This window comes from Sinocyclocheilus anshuiensis, unplaced genomic scaffold (assembly GCF_001515605.1).
Source record: "Sinocyclocheilus anshuiensis isolate Anshui unplaced genomic scaffold, SAMN03320099.WGS_v1.1 scaffold1127, whole genome shotgun sequence".
NCBI classification, from domain to species: Eukaryota; Metazoa; Chordata; class Actinopteri; order Cypriniformes; family Cyprinidae; genus Sinocyclocheilus; species Sinocyclocheilus anshuiensis.
The window spans coordinates 961,561-974,115 of NW_015546115.1; the positions used below are offsets into that span (position 1 = coordinate 961,561).

At 34.9% G+C, this 12,555-nt stretch overlaps 1 protein-coding gene across 1 annotated transcript; it reads right to left on the bottom strand.

Annotated features, from left to right (window-relative positions):
• Positions 1-948: 948 nt before the first annotated feature.
• LOC107700823 (uncharacterized) lies at positions 949-4,749 on the bottom strand. Its single transcript, XM_016502635.1, has 6 exons — positions 4,662-4,749; positions 3,694-3,982; positions 3,222-3,608; positions 1,832-1,901; positions 1,513-1,548; positions 949-1,239 (listed from the first exon to the last, which is right to left on the bottom strand). The coding sequence occupies exons 2-6, from the start codon at positions 3,974-3,976 to the stop codon at positions 1,167-1,169; spliced, it is 849 nt and encodes a 282-aa protein (XP_016358121.1). The 5' UTR covers positions 3,977-3,982; positions 4,662-4,749; the 3' UTR covers positions 949-1,166.
• Positions 4,750-12,555: the final 7,806 nt, after the last annotated feature.

Here is a 12,555-nt window from a genome sequence, read left to right on the forward strand (position 1 = left end):
TTGCTGGAAATTTTCTCCATTTCGGTCAGTATCTCGGTCCAAATCTCTGAGCTTCACTGCGAGGGCTCATTTGAGTGTATTCAAATAGCACACAAATTCTTGGTTTGCTCGAAAATGCTTGACCTTTGTGTGTTGTTGTTTCAACATGTAAATGTGAACTTCACATGGCACAGGACAAATAAGAAATTGGATAAAAGGACAAACAATTATTTTTAAGCACAATTTCAAGGATTATTCATCGTATGCTTGTGGATATGCGCTCACCATCCTTTTTATTATATATACCCATAATTTATTTAATTTATATTTTTTAATTCATGTATATTAAATAAATAATACATTTATATATTCTACATTTTAATATAATAATGCATGTTTAATGATGCATAGAGCATACTTATGTATTATAATATGTCCATGGTAAAAGAAGGAACAGGCTTTGCACAATGGATTTGGTTAAACAGAGTTGATCTTTTATTGTGATTCATTGGGACGTAGGGCAGGTGCACAAATGAAGAGAGACATAAAACAGCGGCATCACAAAAATAAACGGTTTGAGCTCTCTAAAAAATGAATGAATCATTTAAAAACGTATTTGTGATTTAGATGTTGTAAAAATCATTTTATGAGAATGCATGGCTATTTTGAATGGCCATCGGTGGAGAAAGATGCTCTTTGCAGACAGATGGTGTAGTTACGATACCTACCAGCAGAGGTTAAATAGACCATGCAAACCAGACTTCTTGGATGGTATAACACTTGTTTTGTGATAACCCTGTTGAAAAAACCAGCATATGCTGGTTAGGTATGTTTTGACGCTGGGATGCTGGTCCTTTGCCAGCACGACCAGCATAAACCAGTAAAGGCATATATGAACATGCTTATACATTTCACTCATGCAAACACTGATTTGTTGGTGTTTTTATTGTAAAGACTTAGACAAGTGTATTTTTTTTAAAATATTTGTTTATTTGCATTCTGAGATATGCTATAGTACATGCAGCATAATTGAGGCTATTCTGAGAACATTTTACAGGTACATTATGGCAGAAAATGGAAGAGTGAAATACAAGGGTCTGAGAACTGAGTTCCTGTTGGGTTTATTACAATAATGAGTTGGGATGAAATTTGACAGAATATTCATGCCTGAAGAAACGCTGAATGTTTCACGGACACTCAGCAAAGTACTGCGCAGGATTGACGTTGCGGCACTTGTTCACAGAGAGAATTACAAGTGGCCTAAAAGACAAGAAACACAATCTTGTAAAAGAAGGGTTACATCTTGCAAAGCTTATTGCTGTGGTTAAAAATATATTGCTAATATTCATGTAAATATATGTACAGAAATATATTTCCAATAAGTTTTAGTTACTTCTATTTCATCATATATTTTTGGCAATTTTTTATGTATATTGTCCGAAATATATTTTATACATTTTGAAAAATGTATTTCCTTAAGCCTTATACACTTTCAAGTATTGAATAAAATAAAAATATATTTGTTTGACTTACGTTTTATTGGGTGGAGAAGCGAAGGCTGAAACAGCGCTGTAAGAAAACAGGAACAGGAATATTACTATTTATGAGAAAATACACTTGTTTAGTTGCTTTTAGTAATATTTGAATGTTTTACAATGAAGAATCTTGGCCATTTACAATTACAATGTGTTCATTTAGCAGATTCTAAATGACAGTGGTCTTTGGCAATGCTACAAATGTTATCTGACCTCAACGGAGTCATGCAAATGAGCAGTGACAGAATGTGGTGTCTACCAATGGGAATGTAGATGGTGATCATGTGATTATAGCGGGACTAAAGATGACAACTTACGCATTTCTTGTGCTGTTCAGCAGGATCTTCAGGCACGTGATGTCATCCCTGATGTCATCATCAGCCAGAGCTTTAGAATAAAAAAAAAATAGATGTCACTCGAATTTGACGTGTACTATGATTGTGAAATTGTGATGAAACTATATGATGTGCTATTGTGTAAATGGGATGTTCTTTTAAAAAAATGTTTTTCGTGAATTGGTGGCTTATTTGTACAGTGCCAATCATGTCTTTGTACGATCTGCCTATATACGCCCCACTGATGGTTAAGTTTATGGTGGAGCTTCATGCTTACTTTTTTCCTATAGAAATCATTTTTGTGGCAATCACACTGTACGAATTCATACGAAATTTCCAATTTGTAAAATAATTACACTTTCTCAGTTTTTAGTTACTTTCGTAACCAGTCACATGAGACGTCACTCAAATTTGACGTACTGAAATTTTGAAAAATTGTGTTGAATTGCATTATTGGAATCTATCAATACAAGCTCACAGCAATATGTAACCAGTGCTGGGTAGATTACTTACAAATTGTAGTCCGTTACTGATTCCAAATTGCATGACAAAAAAAATTTAGTTTTTAGGTAATGTAATCTGATTACTTTTAGATTACTTTTGAATTAACTTGTTTATCACATTGATTTAAATAGGAACTGCAGGGGGTTTGTGAGTTTAATGAAAAGCTACACTCTAAAAAATGCTGGGTTGTTTCAACCCAATTTTGGGTCAAGGTTGAAACAACCCAGCATTTTTTAGAGTGTAATAATTATAATTAAATCATAATAATGTTAAATTAAAATAAATATTTTTAAAATTACAACAGTCAATAAAACATAAAAATCTGAAATATTAGACCTGTTTACAGCATGTGACTATGTGAATGATATGTAATCAATAAAAAAGTAACTGTAGTCTGAGTAGTCATTGTTCAATTCAATTTTCAATTCAAGTTTATTTGTATAGCGCTTTTCATGATACAAATCGTTGCAAAGCAACTTAATTTAATTTAATTCAACTTAATTACAGCAAATTAAGTTTCTACAATATTTAGTAGTAGCTTATCAGTGGTGACTGTCAGTTAATGTACATATGGATATTTAGTAATAGCTTATCAGTGGTGACTATCTCAAGTTGATGTACAGTACATATGGCAGGAATGTACGGTAAAAATCAAGCAGTTAATGTCATGTAATCAAACAGACGGTGAACACTATTAACAGCAATGATTATATGTTTTGCGATCAAACTTATAGCAAAGTTTGGTAGTTCTGTATGTTGTTTCATTGTGTGAATTTATTCGAAATCACCGCCCTATAAATTAGTTACATTTCTCATGAGATTGGGTTCAGTCTATTCAGTTTCTAATCACTTTTGTAACGTGACTTACCTCTGCAGTTCATGCGGCAGATGTTCAGACTCTGGCTGGATCCGGAATCGCAGGCCACACGGTCGCTCAGCTGGAAGATTCCAAACAGTTTTGTGGTGAGACCAGGCCTTGCAGTGACATTCTCCTCGGAACTCTCGGAACTCTCGGAACTCTCGGAACTGTCGTCAGAAAATCCAGCTGGCCGCCTGAGTGCCGCAACATGGGATCTCTTTCCCCTTCCGCCGGGACGACCAGGTCTTCCTCCTGGACGACCAGGTCTTCCCCCTGGTCTTTCATTGGGTCGTTGTTGTGGTCTGAGAGGGGGTCTCACTGGAGGTCTGGGGTCTTCTTGGATGGTGGTGACCAGGCTGGTGTCGAACTTCGACACACGCTCCACAGAACAAACGACTGAAAGAAAGACAGAAACACTCTTGGCTTACATTTGTATCATTACCAGTTGTCAACTGACAGCGTTTACCCTTGCAACACTTACTTTGGGCGATGAGCGAATTTGCAGTTGTATTTTCAGGCACAGTTACGTTTCCAGGCACAGTTACGTTTCCAGCCACAGTTACATTTCCAGGCACAGTCACGTTTCCAGGCCCAGTCACACTTCCAGGCCCATTCGTGACAGTTGCAGGTCCATTTCCTCCCTGATTTCTCCCCAGTGCCGCCTCGAGTTGGGATTTCAGCTCACATTTACTGAGAATCCGTCCCTCACTCGCACTGGAGAGCAGAAGAACCAGAGCCAACACGGCCAACATCTTCACCTTCATCTCTCTCTGGAGATTAAACAGAGCAATGGAAAAATCCAAATTAAACAATCCTAATCTGCGGTTTACCTCAGAAAACAGTCCATTCTCTTCATACAGTGCTTGCAATGAAGGAACATAATCACTAATGCAGCCAGCAATCTTCTGGATTTGTTCTCAGGAAAAATGTGCAAAAATGTGCCTTTAGCTTGTCATTGGGTTAATGCTTGGTCTTGACCACCCAGACTCTAGCCTTGGAAAACTGTCAGAAAAAGTGCTTGTCACTGGGTCAATAGGGATATCTTTGTACCTTATTCCCCCCTAAAAGGTTCATAGTGGTATTTTAAGGATACATATTACCACTTTAAGGTACTAATATGAACATTTAATGAGCAGATAACATACAACGATGCCTTTTTAAGGGTATTAGCCCAGTGCCAAGCAATTTTTCTGACAGTTTTCCAAGGCTAAAGTTTGGGTGGTCGAGACCAAGTAGATTATTAAAATTACAAACATGCTTTTTTTTAAATCATTATACCCTTTAGCAATGCAATTGGTAACCACTATGCATTAGGTCTTCTACAACCAAATGGCTCATTATTCTTGCATATTTTGATACAGTTATAAAATGAAGTAGCATTTTAGTCTAGCAGATAAATGAGCAATATTGGTAAAGCATTTTATACAAAGAGTTCAAAAGTGATTTTACCAGAGATGCTTCGACTGTTGTAGATGTAGGTATAGTCTTCAGTCTTGCTATGGGCTGGTGTTTGTTTCCACCATCCGCTGTGTGCTGATCGGACGAGCATGGGGATTTTTATACTGAATTTGATGTGATGACCTCACCGCATCAAACTCACTAAACCTGTTGAAGAACCACCACATGACTCGAATTCCAAAGACAAATTATATGTATTGCATCATACTTTTTGAAACAGCTCCTTATCCGGAGCGTCTGATGTGATGTAACATTACAGAGACGCTCAGGTGGAGGTGAGTCAGGTTTTGCTTCGTTACTTTTTCCTCTCGCCATTTCAACTATTTTTAAACTGTGACCATGTAATTATTAGATCTTTGTTGCGTACCAGCTTCCCGGTGGATGACCCAGACTTAGTGGCTCTGCAAATAAATTAAACATTTGTTTATTATTATTATTATTATTAATATTATTATTTATTAGTATCTTGTTTTACATTTTAATTTCAAAAGGTTACCACTGAACTTAAAGGGATAGTTCACCCCAAAATGAAAATTCTGTCATTAATTATTCACCCTCATGTCGTTCCAAACATGTAAGACGGAACACAAATTAAGATATTTTTGATGAATTCCGAGAGCTCTCTGACCCTCCCATAGACAGCAAGTATACTACTATGATCAAGTTCCAGAAAACGTAGCAAGGACATTGTTAAAATAATCAAAAAAGAAAACAAAAATAACAACTTTATTCAACAATTCATCTCCTCCGCGTCACCTATCCACTGAACGTAAACAACGTATGCTGTTCAGTGTCAGCTGCGTCACGCAGATACGTTGTTTATGTTGTTTACACTTTGATCTGAACGAAAACAGCTGACACAGAATAACATATGCTGTTTGCGTTCAGTGGACACTCTCCAAAATGGCGCCAGTGTGACGCAGAGGAGACAAATTGTTGAATAAAGTCGTAATTTTGTTTTCTTTGCGTACAAAAAGCATTCTCGTAGCTGCAAATAATTGCGGTTGAACCACTGATGTCACATGGATTATTTTAACGATGTCCTTGCTATGTTTCTGGACGTTGATCGTGTTATTGCTGTCTATGGGAGGGTCAGAGAGCTCTCGGGATTCATCAAAAATATTTTAATTTGTGTTCCGAAGATGAACGAAGGTCTTACGGGTTTGGAACGACACGAGGGGGAGTAACTAATGACAGAATTTTCATTTTTGGGTGAACTATCCCTTTAAGAACTCAAAGATCTTTATTTATGTATTCATTTTTTACTGATGTCAAAAGTAGAGCTGTCAGTGTAATATCAGTGTATTATTATTATTATCAGTCAAGTTTGGTGTGCTCTTATTACACAAAAAACATGCAATTTGTCAAGTTTAACATGTTTTGTGCAATGATATTCAAAATGTTTCAGGGTTAAATGTTATGGGTTGAATTATCAATGCAAAAATGAAGAATAATGGCTTTAACTAGCAAATTTCAATGCAAACTTTTGATTTTTTTTATTTAAAAATATATAAATGAGTATAGACATCACAGATTTTTTTTACATTCATTTATTTTTTTTCAAATAACAGTTTATTGATATACTACCATTCAAAAGATTGGGGCATGTTCCCCCCCTGATTTACTGACCAGATTTGGTTGTGGTGTTCACTGGAAACAGATATTCATTCCAGAAAGGATTTCTACCATTCACTCATGCAAAAATTGATTTATTGATGTCTTTGTAGTTTATAGAGAAGACAGGCTTAGACAAGCAACTCTTTTATGAATACTGTTTTATTTGTAGTCTGAGGTATGCTGTTGTACAGGTAGAAGCAGAGAACAGCACAATTGTGGCTATTTTAAAAACATTTTTCAGGTATATAATGCAAATACATCTCAAGAGTGAAATACAAGAGATGTAGACGTCCGAGATCTGATCATTTCAGCTACTTTATGTGATCAGTAGTGCCCCTGATCCTCTTTTACCAGCAAATTAACCATCAAGTATAACAGTAATGCATAGGATGACACTAGCGGCGCTCGTCCACACAAATCATGTGCAGCCTAAAAGACAATAAACACGAGTAAAAACAAGTTTTACATCTTGCAAAGCTTATTGCTGTAGTTTATTATTTTAACATGTTGTTTAACATGTTGATGCTACTGTAATCATAGGAGCACACAATTTATTTAATTTTACATAAGCAGTTGCCTTCTAAACGGAATGGAATGATTAACTCACAAATTACTCATATTATATTGACTTATATTAGAACCCATATGGCAAAAATACATATTTTCAGATACTGAATATATTTGAAATATACTGTAAAATATACAAAAATAGACAATTATATTGGTAACATAACTGATGGTAAATATAATTACATAAATATATTTCTGATTTTTTAAACACTTTTATGCAGCAAGAATTGAGAGTAAGGACATTCATGTTACAAAATATTTTTATTTCATAGAAATTCTGTATTTCAGTATTTCACAATTACTGTTTTTACAGTAAAATAAATGTAGCCTTGGTGAGCAGAAGAGACTTCTTTCAACAACTTAAAAAAAAAAATTATTAATTATTCCAAACTTCTGACTGGTAGTGAAAATGCTGATAAATATGAACTGTAAAAGACTGTAACCGTGTGATAAAAAAAGACTTTTTATGATTATACACCCTTAAATATAGTGTCAGAAAGACAAGTCATAGCATAAATTAATTTAAAAAAAAAATTTCATTAAAATGTGTTGTACTGGTGATGAATAGGGAAAGTCCAGACTGTGTGTTGCATGTATAGTGGGTGGATTGGTATTGCACACCTGTGGTTGGATTCCTGTTATGTAATTTTAGCCGGACTGCCACACAGTTTCGGCAGTAATTAATAACCGAACAGGCGTATGTTGTGTTGTTACAGAGCTGTTGTATCTAGAGTATTTGACAGAGTGACGCTATTCAACTAAACGATACTATGATACATTTCTATGATAAGACTGTCAATCTTTGTTCAGTTCTGCAAAATGCATATTCCTTCAAATATGCAGATACCCACAAAAGTATTACTGACATACATAGTGGCTCACAAATGTAAGTAGACACTTTACTTCATCGCATTAGATGCAAAATATCAAACTAAGTCGCTTTCCACTTAACCAGCTTGAGGTCATTTTTGGCTAATGCATAAGTTCATAATATTAACATAAGAACACGTTTCACAAAGTTTACAGTTTTTAAAAAATTGCTTAGACACTAAAAGTGATACTTGAGGCCCACTTAGTGGAACCGTTCACTCTCTAATCTTTAGACCAAGTCTGCAAAACTTCAAGCACATTACATGCTTTATTCTTTTTCTTTTTTAACCCCTTAAGTGCCACTGGCCCACAGGTGGGCCCAATGGCGCTCTTTTTTGTTGTTGTCTTTTTTTCTCTATCCCATATTTTAGTAATCATCATAAATTATATATCATTTAAAAGCTTAAAACCTCAGAATTCATCCAGTGAAAACCATTTTTAAATTGGACATGGAAATTTTAAAATCTTTTAGCGGTCTCCTCCCCTTAGTGGGTGGAGTCAAGTGTCATATTACAAAATGTATTATGGTCTTTTGGAATCAAAGGTTTTAATAATCTTGACAAAATACATATATTTCTTGTATACATATATAAATACATATACTTGGAGTCTCAAGATTCCATATTTGGTGGTTATTTTTTGATAGAAGTAATATTGACAGAGAAATTTAGACCTTCGTGACAGAAAAATGCATCAACAAAAATTCTACAGAGTTTGGATGGCACCCGGTGGCTATTTGCGGTATAACGCCCTAAATAAAATCTCACAGGAACCTCCATTTTTTTTTATATATATCAACTTCAAATTTGGAACATAACTTATTTAGACATAAGGCTTTAATTTTATATCAATTTTGGATTCAAAAATATTTTGTAAAATATTTACTTTATATAAAATAAAAAAATTGGTAAATTGCATTTTCTTTACAGTAAATTTAAACTTCTATAACTTTTTGACACTTTAATATTTTGAAATGATTCCACTTCTGCAGTAATCTGCAGATCGTCTTCTTAAAAAGGAGTCCAACCTTAGGTCTGTATTCCAAAGTTTTCATGAATATTATAATTTAAGTTTGGATAGTGCACTTTCAGGTCTATGTTCAAAAATGGGGGTGGCACTTAAGGAGTTTAATAAAAAATATATAAAGTTGCTACTTTAGTTTTTATTCATATTTTGTTTTAATTTAATGTAAACTTTTATTAATTTTGTTGTGTTTTTGTCATTTTTAGTATTTTTATTTTAAAATATGTCTATATAGTTTTTATTAAACTTTTTTACTATCACTTTTTTATTGCATCAAGTTAAACTAAAAATATGAGAAATGTTGCTTTTGCAATTAGCTGAAATAAAAAAAAAACAAGTTTAAGCTTTTAAATATTTATTTCAGTTAAGGTTTTTTCTTATTTTTAGTTAACTATGTGTTATTATAGTTAACTAAAGCTAAAAACATTAAAAAACCTTGACTGAAATAAATGTTAAGAAGCTTAAACCTATTTTAGACACCTTTTTTTTTTTTCTTGAAAAAGGTGCTTGTGTTTCTGGTTTGTTAATGACATGTTTACGTGTGACTTCAGTGTCCAAAACCTTTTACGTTCAATTGGATCTGATATTAAATATCCTAATTGCTGGATTATTAAATACACGTCTATTTATTCAGGTTCAGTATCACACAAACACACCCTAATTGCACCATGAAAAATCTGGAGAGAGAGAACAGAACGAACAATGTAGGCTACCGTGCAGACGAGGAACATGATCATGTGTTATGACGCAAGTATTGAATATCAGAGACTATCCATTTGACAACTGTCCAACAAAGAAAACTTAACTTGTTCTGCGTCTCTAAAGCGAGGTGTCGGTTTGCAGAAGGGTCAGAAGAGTTTGAGCTATTTTGAACACAAGATGAATGTCAGCATGACTCAGCATGACAGCATAAATGTCAGCCTGACAAGCACGTCAGCCTCTCACGGCTGTGATTAACTGATATCTAATAGTTAAATATGATTAAAATATGTCGCCCACACTACGGCCTTTGTCAAATAAAGTATCGAAGGCAGGTGGAGATCGCCGCTCACTTGTTAGTAGCTCATTTGTTTGATCATCTAATGAATTGCATTGGGATATTTAAATATTTACATAGCTACTGCATTTAACCGATGTATGCTGCTATTCTAACGTCGTGCTTTGAGGTAAATCTAAACTAACACAACTGCACAGATCAGTCAGCTTAACGTAATCACCCAAACCTTTACAAAGCGATTCACGTGAAACTCACTGACTTTGTACTTGAGGTTTCACGTGGCGTACTGCTTTTAAAGCTAATCATTACAGAGGTGCATGAAATATGTGTGGCTTTCAGCTCTTGGCTGTGTGCCAGTGGAAAATCATTTCAAATGCATGTTTTACATGACAGCTCTGATAGATCTGTGTGTCATTGTGTGATTACAGAATGTTTTTTCCTCAATTGAAAGGTTTTGATTGCACTTTTGATAGGAGCTTCATCTCATCTCTGCTGCTGCTCCAGCGGCTCTGGATGTGAACTCAGTGTGAACTTCTGGAAATCAGCGCCTGTGGAAATACAGCACAGTCACACACTGCACCAAATGGTCAGTTTTGATCATTTTGTCCCCTCCGAGCTGCTACAATCCTCATGTTTCAGTGTTTCGTGCAACATGTGCGATGTCATATTGTCATGTTGATAGAGGATCTCCTCAAGGTACAGTGATTTTATGGCATGTGCATTTCATGGTATGCTGCATTCAAGCACAAAACCACCGCCACAAACTATTTGTATAAGTATTTCACCCTAAAATAAAATGATCACCACCATCATCTTTTACCATCAGGTTTCCAATAAAACTGTCTACAGGTTGGCAAGTTCTGAAGAAGACAAACAAAGCACAATCAAAATGACAATTTCTTGTTTCCAGAAGGCATATGACAGGCCAAAGAAAACAACAACTCGTGACTCATTTTCAAATCAAGTAGCCTAATTTCTTGCAATAACATGCCTTTCAAATCAGCGTTATTTTAGTCTCATTGATGTACTACAACAGTTTTTATTAGTATTTTGAATTAGATTTTATTTGTATATTTTCTTTTTTTTTGTTTTGTACGTTTTTGTCATTTTTATTTGTTTAAATGTCTGTATTTTTATTTCGGTTTTATTTTTTTTAGGGTTTTTTCCCCCAGCAACTAGCTACAATATAATATAAAATGATTTAATTTGGTTTCAGGTAACTTTTTTGGTTAGCTGAAAAGTTAGTTCAAGTCAGTATCAAGTTAGCTGAAAAGTTACCTGAAATAAACTGATACCTAAAATGGCTTTAGTCTATATCCCTGCCAAATTTTTGACATCCCTCAAAATTCCACAAAGAATAACAGCTTTGGGATTTGGGCATATGGCAAAACTCACATTTTCTCATGAAACTAAAAACATTTCAGATGAATGAAGATCGATTACTATTGTAATAACTAGCTGTATAACCATAACGTTTTAAAAATCGGTCTAACTCTCCGCTCCATAACAACAACCGCACAAAGGAATTACAATGCTGGAAACATACTCAAAACGCTTTTTAAAATTTTTTATTATTAATGAAGAAATAAGCCTTCCAGCAACACCATTCCTGATTATCCAGGGCGGGAGACCAAGTTTAAGAGCTTAAGAGACAGGATCTTTTGTAAGAATAAAAGGTGAGTGTTGCCAAACTTGAACGAAGGGGATTTCATCTTAATCTTCTGTTAGTGACTCTGAATGTAAGACTTTAAAGCATTCCTCTACAAATATAGAGAGCTTTATATGTACAGTACTGAAGTCAATAAAGGCAGTACAGAGCTGGTCAATCTTCTCTAACTGACCTGTAGACTGTGCGTTTGGTGTGTGTGTTTCTCTGTGATGGGACTGAAGTGAGGCCTGAAGGGTGAGCAGATCGAAGTTTCCTCTCTGATATTTCTTAACTGCTCTAGATTCATAATGTTGCATATCTGGAGTCTTCGGCGTCAATCTGAGGAGAAATCAGAAATCTGTTAAGACTGGTAAAGAGCATTTTTACTTTCACCTATTGCCCTTGAACTATAATGCCATCCGACTAAGTTACATAAGTTAGTATATGCTCCAGATGTTATTATATGATCATCAGCATGCAGTGATTACATTTTTATGTAGGCCAGTACATTAGTGTCACCTGGTTCCCTCGACAAAAACCCAGTAGGATTTTTTTTAAGCTCTGTGGCCAATGAAAGTGTATGATTCTTACAAATTTTGTTCATCATGATAATCAACTTTTATGAATTTTGAAGCCTAAATACAAATGTCAGAAGTAAAAAAGATAAATGTAGGCTATAAATGAACTAAACCTCAGTCACATGACTTCAAAACCACCACCATTAAGCTTCTGACAACTCTTTCAGTCTTTATTTAAAATCATTTTCCCTGAAAGTTTGAGTTAGAATAGTCTGTAAGAGTTTGAATAAACACAGTGAGGCTGTGAAAGTGTTTTTCTGTTCGGTGTTTGGTATTTAGTGTCTCCGACAAACTCTGTAGTCCCATTTAGCCACTTGATAGCAATCATCTTTTTAAAATCCAGAATAGAACATCAAAATATCTTGATTTTGTGTTCACCACAGACAAAAATACATTCACAAACCTCATTGGCTTCAGGATGATGGAACCAGAAGTGCTAAAAAGGATGTTTCTAGGTTTTAGCCTATAAAAATACATCAGCACTGCTGATTTCTTTACTAATTTAAAACCCTAATGCAGGGTTCCTCAAATCTTGCCCTGGAGGGCCAATGCGCTGCAGAGTTTAGCTCCAACCCTGATCAA